Source organism: Filicampus tigris, chromosome 3, assembly GCF_054856515.1.
Source record: "Filicampus tigris isolate MCC_2025a chromosome 3, RoL_Ftig_1.0, whole genome shotgun sequence".
Classification (NCBI taxonomy): domain Eukaryota; kingdom Metazoa; phylum Chordata; class Actinopteri; order Syngnathiformes; family Syngnathidae; genus Filicampus; species Filicampus tigris.
The window spans coordinates 30152272-30173752 of NC_141219.1; the positions used below are offsets into that span (position 1 = coordinate 30152272).

General features: G+C 38.5%; 1 protein-coding gene across 1 annotated transcript; it reads right to left on the reverse strand.

The window, feature by feature from the left end:
* Window positions 1-773: 773 nt before the first annotated feature.
* On the reverse strand, window positions 774-12655 carry LOC147150612 (low choriolytic enzyme-like). Its single transcript, XM_086027059.1, has 8 exons — window positions 12539-12655; window positions 11613-11643; window positions 11464-11523; window positions 9346-9498; window positions 3136-3253; window positions 1370-1548; window positions 1167-1248; window positions 774-1026 (listed from the first exon to the last, which is right to left on the reverse strand). Exons 1-8 carry the CDS (start codon window positions 12599-12601, stop codon window positions 888-890), a joined length of 825 nt encoding a protein of 274 aa, XP_085883185.1. The 5' UTR covers window positions 12602-12655; the 3' UTR covers window positions 774-887.
* Between the last annotated feature and the right edge of the window lie 8826 nt (window positions 12656-21481).

Consider the following 21481-nt stretch of genomic DNA (forward strand, 5'->3'; position numbering starts at 1 on the left):
CACACATACTGCTTAGAATTAACGCCAAAAAGTTCAGTCTTGGTCTCATCAGACCAGAGAATCTTATTTCTCATAGTCTGGGAGTCCTTCATGTGTTTTTCGGCAAACTCAATGCAGGCGAGGCCGTTTGGCCACTCTGCAGTGACAGGTGGAGGGCTGCAGTGATAGTTGACTTTGTGGAACATTCTCCCACATCCCTACAGCGTCTCTGGAGCTCAGCCTCAGTGAACTTTGGGTTCTTCTTTACCTCTCTCACCAAGGCTCTTCCCCCACGATTTCTCGGGTTGGCTGGATAGCTAAGTCGAGGAAGGGTTGTGGTCTTCCCAAACTTCCCCCCGTTTGAGGATTATGGAGGCCACTGTGCTCTTAGGAAGAGTAGTAGTTTTACAAATATTTACAGCAACTGTTACACACTGTATTTATGAAAAAAAAATATATATACATAATATATATATATATATATATATAAAGAGATAAGAATGCCTTTATTGATCCCACAGTGGGGAAATTTTTATATTTATTAAATATATTATTAATATTAATTATTTATTTATTAATTATATAAAATATATAAAATTATTAAATTTATATATATATATATATTGTGCAAAGCTTGCTAATGATCATTCGAATCAGGCGGGTTGGAAAAGGGTAACATAAAACAGGCTGGATAGGGGCTCACAAGGACAACTTGGAGACCACTGGCGCGCAGCAATCACTGTTTTTTCCAACCACAAGGAACATGCAAAACAACAAAAGACGCCAGGGAACCCTTCTTATTTGCTGTGATTTATATAAGTACATGAAAGAAGAGATAAGCATAGGATGTGAACAAAGATTTTATGATAATAAATCAAGGAAGGTGACGAGTTGTTTGCTGGGTCTGGTTAAAGGTACATACGGCAATCATAAAGAATGTTCACCCGACGAATGTCAATGGGGCTCATTCTGGTCGCCGTACCAATGGCTACGTTATTGTCAGGGATAGGGATTATTGTTGGTCGTCTGTTCTTGGAAAAGGCAAACCTGTTACAAACACAAAGAATTTATTTGTTATTAATGTTTGCTCACATCTTACAAACACAGTTTAATATAATATGTTTAACGTCTGAATACAGATGTCATTTACAACCAGATCTGCATAAAGCCCTTTTATTGTGGATTACCTTGCATAGTGCATGATGGAGTTGTAATCGTAGGGAGTGCCAAGATTTCTTGTATTGAGCTTTTGAAAATTGCTCTGCATTCCTGCAGGAAATTGTTGCATGTGAACTTATTGTTTATTCGATACATTTTTACACAAAATTCATCCCTTCGCTTTAAAGGAACAATGTACTTTGGGATGGGGGAAAATATAACATAATCCCACCAGAGATGACATTCTGAAAGAGGATTCTAACATGCTGGTCCCTGTCAGATCGGGTCTGTTCATGATTGAATCCTAGAGCGTGGAGCAATTCGTGTTGGATGACACTTCGGACAACACAGCCCCGGCGACTCAAGGACACTACTTGACTACGACCACGCCGTCCAACAAATGAATAACACCTGCAACAGAACAAAGAATAAGGAAGGTCCCTTTAAATTAATTAAAAAAAAATAAAATGAAAATTCTCCAATCCTGTTTTTTTTTTTGTCATGATCTTCTTCAGCCTTTCATAGATAGATAGAAATCGAAATAGAATTACGGGCTTGAAATGCCCATACATGCGTATGTATGCATGTCCCCAAAAAGTCATCGTAATAGACTATCCAACAAAACTACACTTTAAGACTTGACATTTGTTGAGTAACACAAGTTTTGGTACATCGCTTTGGTATATTTCTCTGATCAGTTGAAATGATCAAAAGTACTTGTTCATTGTGTCACTTGTACACATCAAAAACGCAGTTTCTCATTTCTTTGAGAAAGTTGCAAATGCTTTGACACACTCACGCAAGTGATTATGTACAATCCTCAGCAGTTTCATAAATTTCTTCCTTATCAATTGCTTTTGTCATCTTGATCAAGGGTCTGAATTGAACCCCCACAACATTTTGGCCTGAGTTCATATAAGTCTTAACATTCCAAATGTTTGAGCACATTGTCATTATACTTCCATTAACGAAGGGAAATGCGTGAAGCATTAGATCAACCAATGATCAACCTATCTTTTTCTATACAACTCATCACCAAAGAAGTTATTCATTGTGACGTGGATGAGAATAAGTGGCCCAAAAGCCAGCAATCGTCGGGTGGAGGACGAATGCACTGTAATTTCTACATCACCGTATGATCAATCTTCCAAATACACTAAGGTATAACTTTCAATTTAGAAAAGTAGTCATCAAAACCTTGGCCAAATTTTATATCAGAACATCCTTCCAGAGTGCACTGTTATACTGACAACATGACTAATCAGTTTGACTGTCTTATCCGTACACAATAACACAAACTTCATTCATATGTGGCACTGATGTACTGCTCTCTGATGGGCTTTAGCAGGGATCCCCGATGGTGTATTGCCATTTTTAGGAATTGTTTTGAGAAATGCACTTACTGTTTACAAATTGGGATTCAAGAAATGTACCAAAGCGACTGGGAAGAATGTAAAAATGACAGCCTTTGCCCACCAGCAAACTGATTGGAATTCCACTCATCGTGCAGCAAGGTAATGTCCCCAAACACATTGACAAATCAACGATCGGCATGCATTTGACCTGCTAAAGACGAGACTGGTGAGAACAACTCCCTAAAAGAAATAACAGCTGAAAGAAAGTGTAGCGAATGCCTGAAAAAGTGTCACAGTGGTTGAATGCAAAGCTTTGGATGTCAGTGAATAGTAGGATTGATGCAGTATTATGAAGTCTTATTTAGTTCAATCTGTTAGAATGCTTTTGCTCACCAAAATTTAGTATTACAAAACTATTCCTATTTTCTTAATGTGTATGTCAAATCCTGATGAACATGGAATAAAAGCTGAACTGTTGACCTTTCGTCTCATAATCGTCTTCTGATTTTAAACTGTTTTTTTTTTCCAGTCTGCAGCCAAAATAGAGGAATTTGCCTCCCTGTTTAAACATCTTTGCATGGGAGTCGATATTTCATGAAATATTCATGAGATCAGGTTGGTGTGTGGATTATGTTTTTCATACCCTGAGAGGGACTGGATGTCCACAAAGTCCCTCTGTCCATTCAGTGGGGTGAAGCGAATGCAAGTGGAATCCGCGAAGGATTGCAGACCATTAAGTATGGTCTGTCTTTCTGTAGGAGCTTGATAAAAGACAAAAAGATATGCATTGTTTTTATTTTGAAATGTACAAAAGAGTAAAGGACTCAACATCTACGACAAGGTTTTGGCAAACGAGGTGCAGAAAAGGACATTTGTTCTGCATCATCATCAGCAGCTAGTAAATGCGTTGCTGCAGCACCTCTTGTTTTAAAAATCAAATAGCACATACATATATATATATATATATATATATATATATATATATATACATATATATACATATATATACATATATATATACGTATATACATATATATACATATATATACATATATATATACATATATATATGTATATATATGCATATATATGTATATATATATATGTATATATATATTAGGGCTCTCAATTTAGCGCGTTGGATTTAAGTTAATCCAACCCCCTTTTGACGCCGTCAATTTTTTTGATCGCGTGATTAAGGTTTCCATAGCAACCAGCGGCTGCATTGATAATGGCTGCTGGTCACCATGATCTATACATGTATCTTGAAAAAAAAAAAAAAGCTTTAGCGTAGAGGAGGCGTTACATCTGCTTCAAAATATTGATGACGAGGATGAATTGCTCGGCTGACACATGCACGGCCCTTAGGGTTGGACACCGAAAACAAATCGAGTGGAACCGGTTCCATCATTCCAGTTGTTCCGGAACCGTTCAGATTTTAGAATGTAAAATTTAGAATTCCTAGTTACCCGTGAGGAAGAGGTACTAACCAAGTACGACCCATTAAAAAAAAATGTGTGCGCGATAGCGCGCAGCCTTGGGCTCCTGTCGCCGAAGCTGCGTAGCAATAGCACGTTAGCTCGCCCCCACTCGCGCTCAGCTCTTCGGCTCGCTTCGTCCCGGCCGGCAAGCGTGGGCAGCGGCGGCGATCTGGATCCCACAGATCTCCACACTAGTTGCCGCCGCCGCGGGACACCGCGATGGCAGCAGTCGCCCTTCAAGGGGTCTGTGACCTTGCCCGGGCTGCCTAGCCATAGAATGACGCGATGCGGCTCATGATCGCCCAAAGTCAGAATCGGTTTAGTACGTCTAATTGCAACATTGAACCAACAAGTTCAAAACACGAATGCACATATTCAGTTAATATTTAGCTTATACATAGCTGCAGCATATACATAAATACTGTACATACAGATACATTGTATGGTTACATAGACTGCTTAGATTAGATAGACTTTCCTTGCTTTCCCTTAAAATGCAGCGTTGTGTTTGTCATATATATTTTCTTTCTAAAGCAAGACAAGGTTAGCCAATCAATTGGTGTTCACTAGCATGCTTTTAGTAACAGCTGAAAGAAGTGTGTGCATGTGTGAGTGTACGTGTGTGTGTTTGAAAAGCGCTGAGGGGCTGTTTGCGTGAGTTGAATCCAATGCTTGTTTTTTCAATTGAAGCACTGAAGCAAGAAAATGTTCTATGCAGGCCGCCTACTTCAAACAAGACATTCTGGTTAATATTGTGTTTGTGGAATATGAGTTAAGTTGTAAAATCCATCCATTTTTTACCATATCAAGGGTCGGCCATTTTATTATTTCTGTCGACTGAAAATGACATCACAGATGCACTTAGGGCTCAAATAACGACCAATCATGGCTCAGTTTCAGAAAACAGATGAGCTTTGATTGGTCGTTACGTGAGCCCCGAGCAACTGTAATATCATTTTCGGATTAAAGACGTGACAAAATGGCCGCACCCAGTGATGACTAAAAACAGGTGGATTAACTCTTATTCCACAAACTCAATATTTATCAGAATTCCTTGTTTCAACTAGTGGGTTTGCATGGAGCATATTCTTAAAAAATAATATGTTTGGGTTGACTTCACTTGAATAAAGTATTTGCATAAGAAAATCGATCCTCTCATTCATGTTAAGGGTATTACAATTCAAGAAAATAATGGGACAGAAAAATCAAGGGATTTTTTTTACAATAAATAAAATGTGCGATTAACTATGAGTTAACTGAAAAAATTATGAACTATGACTATCGCTTGACAGCACTAGTATATATATATATATATATATATATATATATATATATATATATATATATATATATATATATATATATATATATATATATATATTAGTGCTGTCAAAAGTTTAATCGCAGTTTTCAAATACATTTTTTACAAATCGTTAAAACATTATTTACTTGAGTAAAATCTAGGAATTAACGCGGAAAAAAGTATATTTGAAATCAAAGACTGTTTTAATAGCTTTCTTTGATCCTTGAGTACAATTCTTTTCCTGTAAAATACAACAGTTGAACGATACACCAAAGATGTACAACAAATATGGTATTTGAATTTGTCTGTGCAAAGTGTGCAAATTATTTTGGATTTCTCCAATGAACTGTCAAGTAACTTTTTAAGTAAAACTACGTAAAAGTCCGTATTTGCGATTAATCGCAATTAATCTTTTGACAGGCCTAATATATATATATATATATATATATATATATATATATATATATATACACACACACATATATATATATATATATATATATATATATATATACACACACATATATATATATATATATATACACACATATATATATACACACATATATATATATATATATATATATATATATATACACATACACATTATATATATATACATACACATACATATATGTACACATATACATTTTTATTTTTTACTTATTAAACACGGTAAAACCAATCAATCAAGCAAGCAATTGTTTAACAATACTTGAGCATCTTAAATGTGATTAACATGTTCACAAACCACACCTTGACACTAAGAAGAAAGTGCAGGAAACTATTTTTGAATATGAAACTGAATTATTTTTGTTCTCCACAGTGTTACAAAAAGACAATCTGTTACTACTTTAACTGTACATTTATTTGTGTCCTTGCATATCAAGAAAGGTTTATTAGTAGTTGTCGTGGTAGTCCCCATTGCTCACGTCCCCCCACAACTACACTTCTAATGCTGCTCCCCCCGCAAACTTTGCTGTTGATTTTTTTTTTTCCAAATAGCATTGTCGTGTTAAAATTTCTTTTTAGTATATACTGCGGGCCGAAAAGTGGACGGTGGGCCGCAAATGGCCCCCAGGCTATACTTTGGATAGCACTGATTTAGCATAACACAAAATATATAACATAATTTAAAAACTAAATGAGTAAATGTATATGCCCTAAACTTTGATGACGCTGAATTTGCGAACAAATTGCTGAGCAGCGTTCCTTTCTTAAATACTCATCCGGTGATTTTTGGAGGTGATCTTAAACTGTGTTTCTGATCTAGCTAGGTGCAGAGCCATGGGTGATCCTGAGTATTCACAGACTGCCCACCCAGTGAGATTCATATACTTTAAATTTTTTAGTAATCATTATTAAATTATATTTTGATTTGTGTTTCATTGTGTTTTTTTATTTTATTTTATTGACTATTAAGAATGGCATAATTTTGGTTGTCTAAGGCCACTGCCTCCAATTACAATTTTTCAAACTGTGTGCCACGGCACAAAAGTGAGATATTGTCAGGTGTGCCGTGGGAAATTATCTAATTTGTGCGGTCTAGCGCCTGGCAGCGTAATCATGTCTTTACTACATTGTAGTACTCTTCCATACCAGCAGGTGACTGCAGGTAGCCAATTGTCTTCGTTTAGAGACAAGCAAATTAGTGACGCATGTTTATCCAAACAGGCCCATGTTTCACACTGAGTAAGTATCGATATGAAACACTAAAAAATACTTTTTCTTTGTGTTTATTTAAATTCCTATTCAAGACGTTATAATATAATGTCATTCTTCAATGTTAGAAAATGCTTATATAAACAATTTAACACTTATCTTGTTAAAATAAGCTCTTTTTTTTTCACAATTTCAGCTGCTGGTGTGCCGCAGGATTTTTTTCAATGAAATAAATGTGCCTTGACTCAAAAAAGTTAAACACTGGTCTAAGGAAGATCTGAACTTGATATTATTCAGTTTAGTCAGTCATTTTATTTGAATATACGATGTGTCGGGCCAGGAGGATTGTACTCAGTGAGAGAAATATTCAGGCCCACCCATTAGCCACGTCTGGCTCCACCCCTGTCCTAAAATGATCCTTATTGGCTTTTTGGACACCCCTGATATAAACGCACAATCACTTTAACGCAATTGAGCTTTGTCAGTTACTCACAATAACTGCCAACTGGTACAATCGAATTCAATACAACCACTGTTAATCCAGAGCTCATTGCACATTTAGTCAGGCGCTGGCACTGAACTATTACTGTATATCGACGCTGTCCTGTGAAAAATACATGTCCAATTTTGTGGAATAAAAATATTTTCCCCTTAATGCGATGTCTGTAGGGGCGGCACGGTGGTCGACTGGTTACCACGTCCACCTCACAGTTCAGAGGTCGTGGGTTCGATCCCGGCCCCGGTCCCTGTGTGGAGTTTGCATGTTCTCCCAGTGCCTGCGTGGGTTTTCTCCGGGTACTCCGGTTTCCTCCCACATTCCAAAAACATGCACGGTAAGTTGACTCTCTAAATTGCCCCTAGGTGTGATTGTGAGTGTGAATGTTTGTCTCTGTGTGCCCTGCGATTGGCTGGCAACCAATTCAGGGTGTCCCCCGCCTACTGCCCAAAGACAGCTGGGATAGGCTCCAGCACGCCCCGCGACCCTTGTGAGGAGAAGCCGTATCGATAATGGATGCATGAATGCGATGTCTGTAATGCGGAAACACCATGCACGTAAGAATAATATTTTTGGTTTTTAAATTAACCTAAGTGTTTTTCACAGGACAGCGACGATATATTATACATGCAATTGCTCTGACAGTTATTCATGAAAACCATCACTTTACACGACATGGAAATAAACCACAATGCAGCATCGTGCAGTGGAGTGACGGCACACCCAAATGCTTAAAGAGCAGTGTAAATTCAAGCCAGCAGGGGGCAGGAGAGGGACCATAATCTTCTGGCATGCTTCTAATGGCTCATTAAGGACACCTTTAAAGTTTTGTCCTGATTATTTTCAGTTCATTAGAAAAATGGGTCCATATTTCCAAAAACAACACTCAAAACATCTTGGATGCTCCCTTTGAATAAGATCAAAACAATTTGATAATGTTTCGCTCAAAACAATCAGTCATGAATAAGTCCATCATTTTCCCCCGTGAAAAGGTTCTGCTGACATATCAGATATTTGACGTAAACACTTACTTAACATACTTAACGTACTTAACATAACAATGTGTGGCACCAATTTCTTGTAATTTGTGAAAACATTTTTTCAACTATTTACAAGGATATAATGAGATGTTGCTGCAGGAAATTAAGGCTTAAAGCGGGAGTCAACCCAAACATACTTTTTTCAAGAATATGTTCCCTGCAGGCCAACTAGTTGAAACATGGCATTCTGATTAATCTTGCGTTTGGAATGTATGTTAACCGTTGCAAAATGCACTCGTTTTTAGCCATCTCTGGGGGCGTCCATTTTGTCTTCTGTCGACTGAAAATGACATCACAACTACTCACAACGATCAATCATGGCTCAGATTCAGAAAACAGGTCAGCCGTGATTGGTCGTTGTGAGCAGTTGTGATGTCATTTTCAGAGATGGCTAAAGATGAGTGGATCAACACTTATTCCACAAATGCAATATTTATTAGAATGCCCTGTTTGAACTGGTGGGCTTTCATAGAACATATTCTTGAAAAATAAAATGTTTGCATTGACTATGCGTTGAGGTGTGATGCAATGAATCAGTGCACAGACAATGAAAAGTAGATACATTTCACTTTATATATTATATTTGATAGTGCAACCTTTATCTGCAATCGTCTTTATCATTATGAAAACTTAAGTTGATGGTGAAACACGGTCATTTGTGTTGCGTTGCAATTTCCAACACTAGCGGAAGAAGATGAAAAAAGCACGTTACAATTCGAGGTTTGTTTGGGTTGGGGTGACTACTTCTCAGCAATGCTTCTCATGCTACAATCTCTAATGGTTTGTGAATAAAATATGAGGTTACATTTAACCACTCAATGAACAGCATTATCACATTCACTTTTTAAAGAGAGATGGTTACCGTACTTACAGTAGGCTGCGGAAAGTCTGTAAGGTACATAGACAAAGCCATCCGTTGCTTTTGGCCATAGGCACCTGTTTCTTGTGCAAGCGTCCGCATTCTGTAGTCCAGTCGGTATGGCTATGTCTCCAAACGCCACGAGAGGTTCATTTTGGTTCTTGCCTAGAAAATTATATTTTGGGATTATTTGAAGTCACTGCATTTGCAATTTTACGCTTGACGCTTAACAACTTTACAACAGGCATAATTCACACTAATCATACAGATCATCCGGCATCATGAAATCCTTTATAGCTTTCATTTTTGGTGAGAATTCCACAAAAGGTTCATGAAGACATGAATGTCGATGACTTGGCCAACTTGCTGCTGTTTGCTGTTATAGTCAATGACAAACATGTTCCTAAACCTGTTGCCGAAGTCATTGTGCAAAGCAGGAGATTGTAGATACGTTTGGTCGGATATAATGATGTTCCAGTATCTATACTTTATCATTAAAAATGGAATTTCAGTCAAAGACCTTCTACCTACTGCTGGATTAATCATTATTGAAACATATTAAATAAGGTTGGTCATTACAATCCAGTTTCTTTAGGGTAGCTACTTAGAGTACTGTCATCTACACCATATGGTGTCCCAAGCCTCAAATTGACTCATTCACACACACATTCTTACACCAATGGAGGCTGCTGCCATGTAGGCCACTGCCCGGTCCACAGGAAGCAAAGTAGTAGGGCTGTACAATAATCAAAATTCAATTGCAATTACGATTATTACAGTCTACGATTACAAAAGTGGCATAATCGTAACAAACGATTATTAACCGATTAAGGACAGGAGCGCATAACCGCGTTTCTACCACTAGAGCTGGGACCGCTGCTGCGTCTTTCTACCCTTAAAGCCGAGAGAGCGTATACGTCATTTTCTATTTATTATTTAATTCTCTGACTCTTAACCAATGAAATGCATCAGAATAGACATGTGACGGTGTCGTGAGTTGTCGGAGGATATCCGGAATTTTTTCGAGCAGTAACGGCAGACGCCGTCGATCGCGGGAGGTCTGAAATGAATAACGGCAGTGATATAGACGACGCAATTGTGGACTTTGAACCAATAGAATCAGTATAACCAGTCGAACGTGATATATGATTAAGATATATGTTTGTAGATAATGGCAATATCGATGTCTTTGTAACAGAAAAGAGGATGGTAATTACCACTCCATTTTTTTTTAATTAAAAGTAGTAAAAATTTAATAGTGCTTCTCTTGCACTGACACTTTATTTTTACCTCTTCGATTGCAACAGTAAAGATGAATAAACTCGGGTCTGTGTGACCACATGTCACATGTCTAAGCTCTCAAATTCTGTTGGAATTAGGTTTCTGCCTGCTACAGGGGCTGAGATTTTAATTATTTTGTAGGTGTTGAATTTCTGGGAAAACTTCAGGTTTTCAAGGGCAATTCCAAAGATGACCTTAGGTTTTGGGGAGCTGTTGAGCCAGGCGCTTTAGGCCTTAGTGGGCTAATATGCTTTTATATCCAAAGCACTAAGTTTGCTTAGACAAGGAAATCATACTTTAATTTCTACATTTGTATCTTTTTATCTTATTTAATTTTATAATAACACATTTTATAAATTTTGTTTGGTCCAAAAGGAACTTAATTATAGTGTTTCGAAGAACTGTATTTGCCTTTATATTTTTTACATTTAAATATTTTCTTGTTTTGTACCAAAAAATAAATGATCGTTTGAATAATTGTGATTTCACTTATGACCAAAATAATCATCATTAATATTTTTTGATAAACGAGCAGGCTTCACTATCTGGCTCAAGGACACTTTGACATGGTCACAATGCTTGACGATGAAATCCATAACCTTTAGGGTGAGAGACAACGACTCTTACCCTAAGCCATGCCTCCCCTAGCTTTAGTGTAAATATTACATTGGGTGGTGGGCTAATACAGTACATTTATTTCATACAATCTTCCACAGACCCTCTGCCCCGCTACTCACCACGAGACTGACAAATTCTGGATTAATAAAAAAGAGTAATTTAATACTGTACTCTGAGTAAAGCAATAAATCACTATCTTGCTATGAATAAAAAGAAGTGAGATTAACATACCAACATTGACATTTGCTCTTTCTATCAGTGTGGAAACACTGTAATCCTCATCTGCAAGGCCTATATGAAAGAAGAATCATAAATAACGTTTTACAATTATTGTCAATTGTATGAATTGTTTGTTGTTACTTAAACTAGGTCGGTCGTACCTGAGTGTCTGTTAATCTTTTCGAGAGAACCCTGAAATAGAAACACATGGGTTGAATGAAACAACATCTTGAAGTGGATTTATACCTTTTCTTAAAGAGAAGTCAACCCAAACATTTTTTTCAACAATATGTTCTATGCAGGCTCACTAGTTGAAACAAGGCATTCTGATAAATATTAAATTTGTAGAATAAGAGTTATTCCACCCGTTTTTAGCCATCTCAGAGGGCGGCCATTTTGTTACTTGTTGCTGACTGCAAATGACATCACAGTTGCTCAGGGCTCAGGTAACGCTCAGTCATGATTCAACAAAACAGGTGAGCCATGATTGGTCATTACCTGAAACCTGAGCAACTGTGATGTCATTTTCAGTCGACAGGAAGTGACAAAATGGCCGACCCCTGAGATGGCTAAAAACGGGTGGATTTTCTTGCTTAACTCATATTCCAAAAAAGCAATATTAATCAGAATGCCATTTTTAGACGAGTGAAGGCGCACAGAACATATTCTTGAAAAAAATGTTTGCGTAGCCCTCCACTTTAACTGGATTTTTTTATCTGAAGTCATGGATAGCAGTGAATTTCCGACAACACTTCCAGGACAAAACAGAGATTTTAGTTATTTTTCCCGTAGAAAAGAGGGAGAAACCTTTTAAAGATTTTAAAGCATGCCAATGTGTGAAGAGCCCGGGGGTCCTCTTTGACTCTGAGCTTGATTTTATTCCACACACAAATGCAATTAAGAGAGGTTTTTTAACATCATAACAATAAAGAGTCCACTTATTTGACTATTTTCCCTATCAGGCTAACACAGAGGTCGTTACCGTGTTCATTTATCTAACCCTTGGAGATACTTGACTTAAATTATAAAAGACAAAATACCATCCAAATAATGTATGATAAAAAATAAAAAAAAGCCCAGTCCTTACTTTTATGGTCAAACTCTGGACAGAGGAAAGGAGGAAGCTCAGCGCTGCAACGTGGAAGATCATGACTGCTTCTCAAATAACCGACCACGAAAGTACCAACAGAAGTGTTTCTTTCACCTTATATATGGGAAAGACAACCTATTGTTATCCATATATGGCATGTTACTTCCAAGAATAGGCAAGGAAGTACAAATTACATCACCTGGAATTACAGCACCGTCTTCACATTTAAACACTAACAAATTGCGAAAAATGTATCTGAAAGGGTAACAAAAATCATGAATAGCTTGTATTTTAATGGGAAGCTGGATCACGGTTCTGTTGCGCAATTTGTCTGCCATTTGTGTGGACCCGTAAATGGGTTTCACTTAAACATTAAGTGACATTAAGCGTGGTAAATGTCACAACATCTTGAAGTGAATTTATACCCTCTCTTAACTGTATTTTAGATATTAAATAGCAGTGAATTTCCGAGCACAGTCCGGACAAAACAGAGATTAGTTATTGTTCCTGAAGGACAGAGGGAGAAACTTTGACAAAAATTACAAAATTTTATTTTAAACTCTGATCTTGATTTGATCATTTTATTCCACTCAGGAATGTAATGTAAGATTTGTTTTTACCATCTTAATAATATAGCCAGAGTCCAAACTTTTCTTTCTCTCTCAGGCAGAGGTGCCAGAGAGCAGAGGTGCTTATGCTCTCTATCTTCCCAAAAAGATGGTCAAATTATTGAAACATCTGTAGTCTACGATTACTTCAGAGGTCCGCTGTTGGTGTGCTGACGAAGACCAGAGGGTGGAGGCACGTTACAGCGATTTTAAGATCACTGCATTTGCTCCCCCATGGGTTTCGGGATCCATTTTAAAAGAGAAGTCAACCCAATACATTTTTTGGAATAGTATGTTGTATGCGCCTTCACCAGTCCAAATTCATTCTGGATTCTGATTAATATCGCGTTAGTAGAATATGAGTTAAGCAGCAAAATCCATCCCTTTTTTCCATCTCAGAGGGCGGCCATTTTGTCACTTTTGTCGATTGGAAATGACATCACAGTTGGTCAGGGCTCAGCTAACAACCAATCATAGCTCAGCTTCAAAAAACAGGTGAGCTGTGATTGGTCGTTACCTGTATTACTAATATTGCGTTTGTGGAATGAGTGTTAATCCACGCGTTTTTAGCCATCTCTGGGGGTGGCCATTTTGTCTTCTGTCGACTGAAAATGACATCACAACTGCTAACAATGACTAATCACAGCTCAGATTCAGAAAACAGGTCAGCCGTGATTGGTTGTTGTGAGCAGTTGTGATGCCATTTTCAGTCGACAGAAAGTGACAAAATGGCCCCCGCCCCCTGAGATGGCTAAAAACGGGTGGCTTTTCCTGCTTAACTCATATTCCACAAACGTAATATTAATTGTTTGTTTAGAGTGGGTCTGCATAGAACATATTCTTGAAAAGAAAATGTTTGGGTTAACTTCCGCTTTATTAGTTTTTCAATATCTTACCGGTCTTAGGCATCATATCCATCTGATATGCTTTTATCATAGCAGCCCTCACAGGTCCTGAGGGCCTCTGACACATGCCTTTTATTCCAAAAGTGAGAACAAAATAATGAGAGGCTGCATTCAGCTCTGGAGCAGCCTGCCAAACGGCTCATTTACCTGCCAGTTGAAGAAAAGGCACCTATGGCAAAAGCCAAACTGTGGCAGAGACTTTACTTTCTGGACTTGGATTTGCCACCTCAGGACCGCAGTGAATGTTGATGGTTTGAAAAGGAGGCTCCAAACCCACCTGTTTGGTTTAGCTCTTAACCAATTTTTATGTATTTATTTATTTTATCCTATCATTTATCACTGATGGCAGCATGCACGAATATCATGGCCACTGTGCATGATATTGTGATATCCAATGCCAATCAATGGTTATTTCTGACTAAAAAAGTCCATGAAACAACATGTGACAAAGTGACAGAGATTAGGCTATACGATTATAGTCCATACAAACACTCTCTACAGCGCCTCCTTACACTGCTTCGCTCAGGTCCTATAAAAACTCTTACTGCATTATTTCATTTTGTTAGTACATGAGTCATTAAAAATGTATAAACAAAGTTTCGTATGACTGCATTCAATGTAGTTACATTGTTCTGCACAAACAGCAAACGAGCACTTGTCCAACGAGGGACCTTCAACAGGTGCACCAGAGCAGTGTTTTTCTAACTTTTTTGAGTCAAGGCACATTTATTTAATTGAAAAAAATCACCTGGCACACCAGCAGCTGAAATTGTAAAAAAAAAAAAAAAAGAAAAAAAAAAAAGCTTATTTTAACAAGATAAGTGTTATATTGTTTATATAAGCATTTTTTCAACATTGAAGAATGACGTTATATTATAACGTCTTGAATAGGAATTAAATAAAGAGGAAAGTATTTTATAATGTTTCATATTGATACTTACTCAGTGTGAAACATGAGCCTGTTTGGATAAACATGCGTCACTAATTCGCTTGTCTCTAAACAAAGACAATTGGCTACCCGCTGCTACTGCTGCTGCCCCCTGCTGGTATGGAAGAGTACTATAATGTAGTAGAGACATGATTAGGCTGCCAGGCGCTAGACCGCACAGGCACACAAATTAAATAATTTCCCACGGCACACCTAACAATATCTCTCGGCACACAGTTTGAAAAACACTGCACCAGAGTATGCGACCTGCAGCTTCCTGAATTTAGATTTTGCATTTGCTTAAACAAAGCGATTTACACTTTTTCTGTTCCAATAGTCCAAATTTCCGTGCCAGCATATTAGCTTGCATGTGCGTACAGTTGTCACGACCAGATGCCATGTTGTGGATGATGTAGTTTATAGTGGTGTAGAACTCTCATGTATGAAATATTTTGGACTTGATTTTTTTGTAATAAATTGAGTGAACCAAAATATATGACATAGCTGTCATTATGATGCAGTAAAGTTCTACACCACTGCAAACTACAACCACAATAACAAACAAATTGTTAAATTAATACTTTTCTGAGCATGGCAATCAAAACTGAGCATTAGTGCATGTGGTTAGTGCATGTTGCTATGGAAGGTAAACCAGCCATTCACACACAGATGACACAGCAATCAGTTCTATTGTCTATTACTTCCAACAAAGACAGACTAGAGAGAACAATACTGTCATGCCTATTGTTTTTTTCTTTGTCTTTAAATAGTTGTCAAAAAACGTGTAAAAGTTTTGATACTGAAATTGTTCCAGGCAGGACCAGTGTCCTAAACTTGACTTATTTTTCACTTCCCCAATACTGCTGTGACAGTTTTTACTTCAACAGCAATGAGTTTGTGAAATATTTCAAACTTCCTACCATAGACAGTCTGACAAATAGGAAGTATCCAGCTCGATCTACTGCTTGTATGACAACATCTCCTGAACTCAAATCACTATATCCACAGTACATTATGTATTACACCTCTCTTGTACTCACTTGGGTTGTGGGTGAGCTGGAGCCAATGCCATCTGACAATGGGGTACACTCTAGACTGGTTGCCAGTCCAGGGCACCGTATACATATATATACAGAGATGGGCAGTCCGTCCCTGGGCCGGACCGGTCGGACCCTCCGGCCCGGCCAGATGTCCATTTTTGGGGCAGAGGGGTGGGGGATGACAAATTTTAAAAAATGGCTGGACTAAGCATGGCAGGAAGTGGATTTTAGTCCGGCCCACTGATCGGCCCTCATGCGTGTGGCGTGCTCGTGAGGCGGTCGGAACGGGGCATGGGCCGACAATGTTTACGAATATGGCCGGGGGGTCGCCGCCGGGCGATATATGTCGTTATCGATATCATTGTGAATCTTGCGTTCACGATGTGTAATTTTACATTATCAAGTTTTAATACTCTGACTCGAGTCAGTCGACGGCCGCAAAGTATGAAGAAATGCTGAAAAATCAGTGTGCATTGACGGCAGAGGAGGAGGAAATGAGAATTATTCGCCGAATCAGCAGGCAGAACCCGGTCACGTGACACTGTCCGCACTGCAGCCAAGCTGTTTCCTCCTCATTTCGTGGGGGAGTGTCTAGCGGGGCTTCTTAGTAGTGATGGGCATAACAGTTCTTTCAATCATTAGAATCAGTTCATCAAAAGAATTGTTCAACAAATCATATATATATATATATATATATATATATATATATATATATATATATATATATATATATATATATACATATATACATATATACACACACACTAAGCATGGCCGGAAGTGGATTATATATATATATATATATATATATATATATATATATATATATATATATATATATATATATATATAGTTTTATTTTTTATTAAATAACTACAATGCAAACTTTAACAGTATAAAAAAATTAAATACTTCTACAACAAATGTTTCAGAACAAAAGTCAAGAGAGTCAAACCAAAAAAAGGAGCAATGTAACGAAAATAAACTCAGTAGTGCAAATAGTGTAAACAATACAATGTGAAGGATCTGAATCTATATGAATGGCTTTATATTAGCCAACAGGTTAACCAAAAACCAAATTGGGAATTACACATCACATAATCAGTTCAAAGTCTCAGAGTCAGCGTGCCCTGATCTGAGCACGGGACCAGCTGGTGAAGATCAGCCCCATAGGCAGGGCCAGCCAGGGAGGAGACCAACCCACATTATGTTTAGATTTTGAAGACAGTATAAATGTGAGGGCTGCATGTTAGACCGCGCCCCTTTTCTGCCCTTGCCCGTCTCGGTTGAGAGCATTCGCGACGAGGGAAAAGCTGCCCAGATCTGATCATTGTATGATTCCTGAACTTCAGAGATGGTAAAGAAAACTGACGAGAAAATTCAATTGATTTGTGTGAGTCTTTATTTATATTGGATACTTTCTTGAAAGATAAAACGAACACGCACTGAGTAAGTAGTTGTTTTGTAAATTGCTAATTGGGCTTATGGACTCGAGACCTACAAAACATTCCAACAGAGGCCGACAAATGTAAAAACATTTAACAGTTGAAAAAAAAAAAACTTCTACTAAAACTGTTTCAGAAAAAAAGTCGAGGGTCAAACCAAAAAAAAACAGCCTTGTAATGAAAATACAAATATAACAATGTCAAGTTGATAACTATAAAACCTTCCATTGCACAATATTTTGAAAATAAAGTAAGAAAGTGCAAATAGAGTAAACAATACAATGTAAAAACCTTTAACAGTAGAAAAAAAATAAAACACTTCTACTACAACAACTATTGTTGATTTTTTGGGCCTGAAAAGCCTCTGCCAGAGTACGTTGTCTTTGTCCACGGGGGTGTTCGGGGATCTCCCCGATCCTCCTCCTCACTCAACTTCTTCACTTGCAGCTCGTTGCTCTCTGTAGGGTGAGCTTTTTTTCATGTTTGTGTAAATTCGTGGTGTTACCACAGTAGCAGAGCACTTTATTTCACGAAACACACTTGGCATTGTCCTTTTCTGTTGTTGTAAATAATATTGTCCACACCGCGCTCCGATACTTGTTTGGCTCTGCCATTGCTTTAGGTTCCGGCTGCTCTCTCACTCTCCAGTCACCCTCTCTGCCAGGGAGGGGCTAAAACTGTGCCTGAGTCACTCACTCAGGCAGAGACTCAGAGAGTAGCAGGAGGGGCTGGGCGAGGGAGAGGGGGGAGAGAAGCGGCGCTTTGAGTGAAGTATCGATCCCAGAATAATAGTAACGATTCGATCCAAGTACTTCCTTAGTATCGATAATATCGATAGTTGGATCATTCCACCCACCCCTATTTTCTACTCCCGCGTCAGCGGCGAGCGACATCTGCCGCATTGATTCACATGACCGATGCATTGTGCTGGCGACAGGTCTGCAACACATGCCACGCACCCATCAAGAATTGTTGCTGCTCGGATCGGTCCATTATGTCACATGTTGCGATGACATACAGTTTCCCACACGGAGAGGATGCACCATGCAGCTCATTGCTGCTGCAAAGCAAACTAGATTGGCAGAGAATTGAGTGTTATGTCACGTATGCGTGTGTAAAGAAGCTACTCACCCACGTTTCCCCCTTAGCAGCCACCTTCCAGGTCGTTTTCGCAATACAATTAAATGTATCGTCTTGTCATCTCGGTCTCTTTATGGTTGTAGCAGGCACGATATCCATTGTTGTCGCTGTCCTTTTGAAGCGACGCCCCCCAGCTTGGAACGCAACTGTTTCAAAACAACTTTTGTCCACGAGTATAGTAAAGCTGCGCGCAGCACTCAACTATGACACTGGCACATCTAGGTGGAGTTCATGCACTTCTTCTGGCGTCTTCCTTACTTCCGGAAATATGCCATAGCAAACCTGCTGTGTAGTGGTTTGCCTGCATGCTTTTATTTTGAATGCCGGGAAGTGTGAAGGAGGGGAAGTGTGGAAAATAAATAACTTGTTGACTGCGACTTCATGCTGTTTCTTGGACCCAAATAATTACATCCATCCATCCATTATCTGTACCGCTTATCCTCACAAGGGTCGCGGGGCGTGCTGGAGCCTATCCCAGCTGTCTTTGGGCAGTAGGCGGGGGACACCCTGAATTGGTTGCCAGCCAATCGCAGGGCACACAGAGACAAACATCCGCACTCACAATCACACCTAGGGGCAATTTAGAGTATCCAATCAACTTACCACGCATGTTTTTGGAATGTGGGAGGAAACCGGAGTACCCGGAGAAAACCCACGCAGGCACGGGGAGAACATGCAAACTCCACACAGGGAGGCCGGAGCCGGGATCGAACCCACGACCTCTGAACTGTGAGGCGGACGTGCTAACCAGTTGACCACCGTGCCACCCCAAATAATTACAGTGATCCCTTATTCATCGCGATAAGTGAATACAATACCACAAAGTAGAGTCGGACCTATGATTATGATTATTATTATTATTTTATATGATATTTATTATACTGTTTTATTTTGGGGGGATTTGCGCCTCTGTTACGCTGTTGCGAACCCCCGACATAGTTCCCACACTTCTAAATGATTTTTACACAATCAATTTAACTTTAAAAATGCAAAATGAAGAATATAAATCCAAGCTGCAGGCTGTGATAAGAATTTAGCTTCGACCGCGGCAGCTGACGATCACGACGGAACGTTCGCTAAAAACTACGTTAAAGTTTTAATTTTTATCATAAAATTGACTTAACTAGAATGCCATAGTGTAATTTATCCAATCCTGCACTTTAAAACGCTAGTAGTTGTCTAATTTTTATGAATAAGGGCCGGGGTCGAAGCCGGAAGGGTACCCAGGTCAAGGGTGGAGGGTCACGGCCGGACCAGCAAAAAAGGGTCAAGTGCCCAGCTCTGTGTATGTGTGTGTATATATATATATATATATATATATATAGTCAAGGAGGCCGATAACCGATATTTGGAGCCGATATTCATTTTCAGTGAAAAGGAAAATATTGGTATCAAAACCTATAGAAAAATGTACTTTTAACTTTGTTGTAATGTCTTTAAGCATGGTAAATTGAACACTGTTTCAGGTTTGCATAATGGTGATTTTTCTTTTTAAATTATTCTTACACGAAATTTTGACAGTATATATAAAATTCTAACAAAAAGTTCAGGGAGAGCCCAGGACTGTCGTGTCATGTCATGACAGCATGTCTTAAAAAGGATAAAGAAAACTTAAACAATAGGTCTATGTAGTTTTCTACAGTAAATGAAAATTTCTAAATGACATAAATGTTAAACTTTCACATATATTTGTTTTGATTTCCACAGTTTTAAATTGATTTATTATCGACCAGCAGAGTTTTAAAAAAGGCAGATGCCGATATTCGTCAAAAAGCCAAATATCAGTGCCGATAATCGGCCCGGCCGATAATCGTTCTGTGGGTACGGACAGTATACAGACCCCTTGAAATATTTCATTTTCTGTGTCATTGCAGCCATTTTGTCACATGTGCCGGATGGAGGACCCAAATGTCGGGGGCAAAAGTTAAGTGCTATACTGTATAAATATTTAATTAACAGTAAAGGCAAACAAGGTTCTGTGATGTTCAAAAACATTATAGTCCAAAAACAACAAGGGTCAAATGAAACAAAACATCCACTAGGACTTGACTTGACTTTGATAACAGACAACAGACCATTGACAAATGACAATGAACCGACAAGGACTGAAAGAAAGCGGGGAACAAAATACAGACAAGTTGACAATACAATGAGGAACACCTGGACAAGACACAGAGGGTTGGATTGTGCTGAGTGGCTAACACTAGGGACGGGGATGACCAGCAGACGTGGACTCAATAACGTAACGAGAGGCAGCTAAAGGAACAAGCAAAAACATGAAACTAAAAATTCAAAAACCAAACTCAGACTATGACACATTTGCCAAAATCAAAAAAGTTCATTTTATTTCTCATTAATGGACAATCAGCACCCCATCTTGACAGAAAAAAACTCAAAGTATTCTTCAAAGTACTTCTAGGGCTCTGGGTTGAGAGTCTTACTCAACACTGAGCACAGGGTCTGAATACTTATGACCATAAGATATTTTAATATTATAAATTCAAATATTTTTTAATAAATTTGCAAACATTTCTACATTTCAGATTTTTTCTGTCAAGATGAGGTGCTGAGTATTCATTAATGAGAAACTTTTTTGATTTTGGCAAATGCCTACAATGACACAGAAAGTGAACAATTTCAAGCAGTCTGAATACTTTCCAGACCCACTGTAAATGTAGGTTCCCCAGACATATTTCCAAAACAGGTCGTTGGTCTTTGGAAACATCGGCGCGTATCCAGAAGTGTCTGTTCTTACTTGTTTTTGTGAGATCACGTGTGATCATGTGAGATTTCTGCGTTGGAGGACTTTTCGTTTCGAGGTTGGTTAACCCTTATCAAAGCAGACCACACACAATACGACCAAAGCTATTAAAT

Bases quoted from the DNA above. Each gene is read 5' to 3' on its own strand.
- LOC147150612 (XM_086027059.1), bottom strand. From the start codon at position 12,601: ATGATCTTCCACGTTGCAGCGCTGAGCTTCCTCCTTTCCTCTGTCCAG. The intron at 11,524-11,612 runs GTACGACCGACC...TCTTTCATATAG, and splicing joins AAAGATTAACAGACACTCAG to GCCTTGCAGATGAGGATTAC. The intron at 1,249-1,369 runs GTGGGATTATGT...AATTTCCTGCAG, and splicing joins CTTTCAGAATGTCATCTCTG to GAATGCAGAGCAATTTTCAA.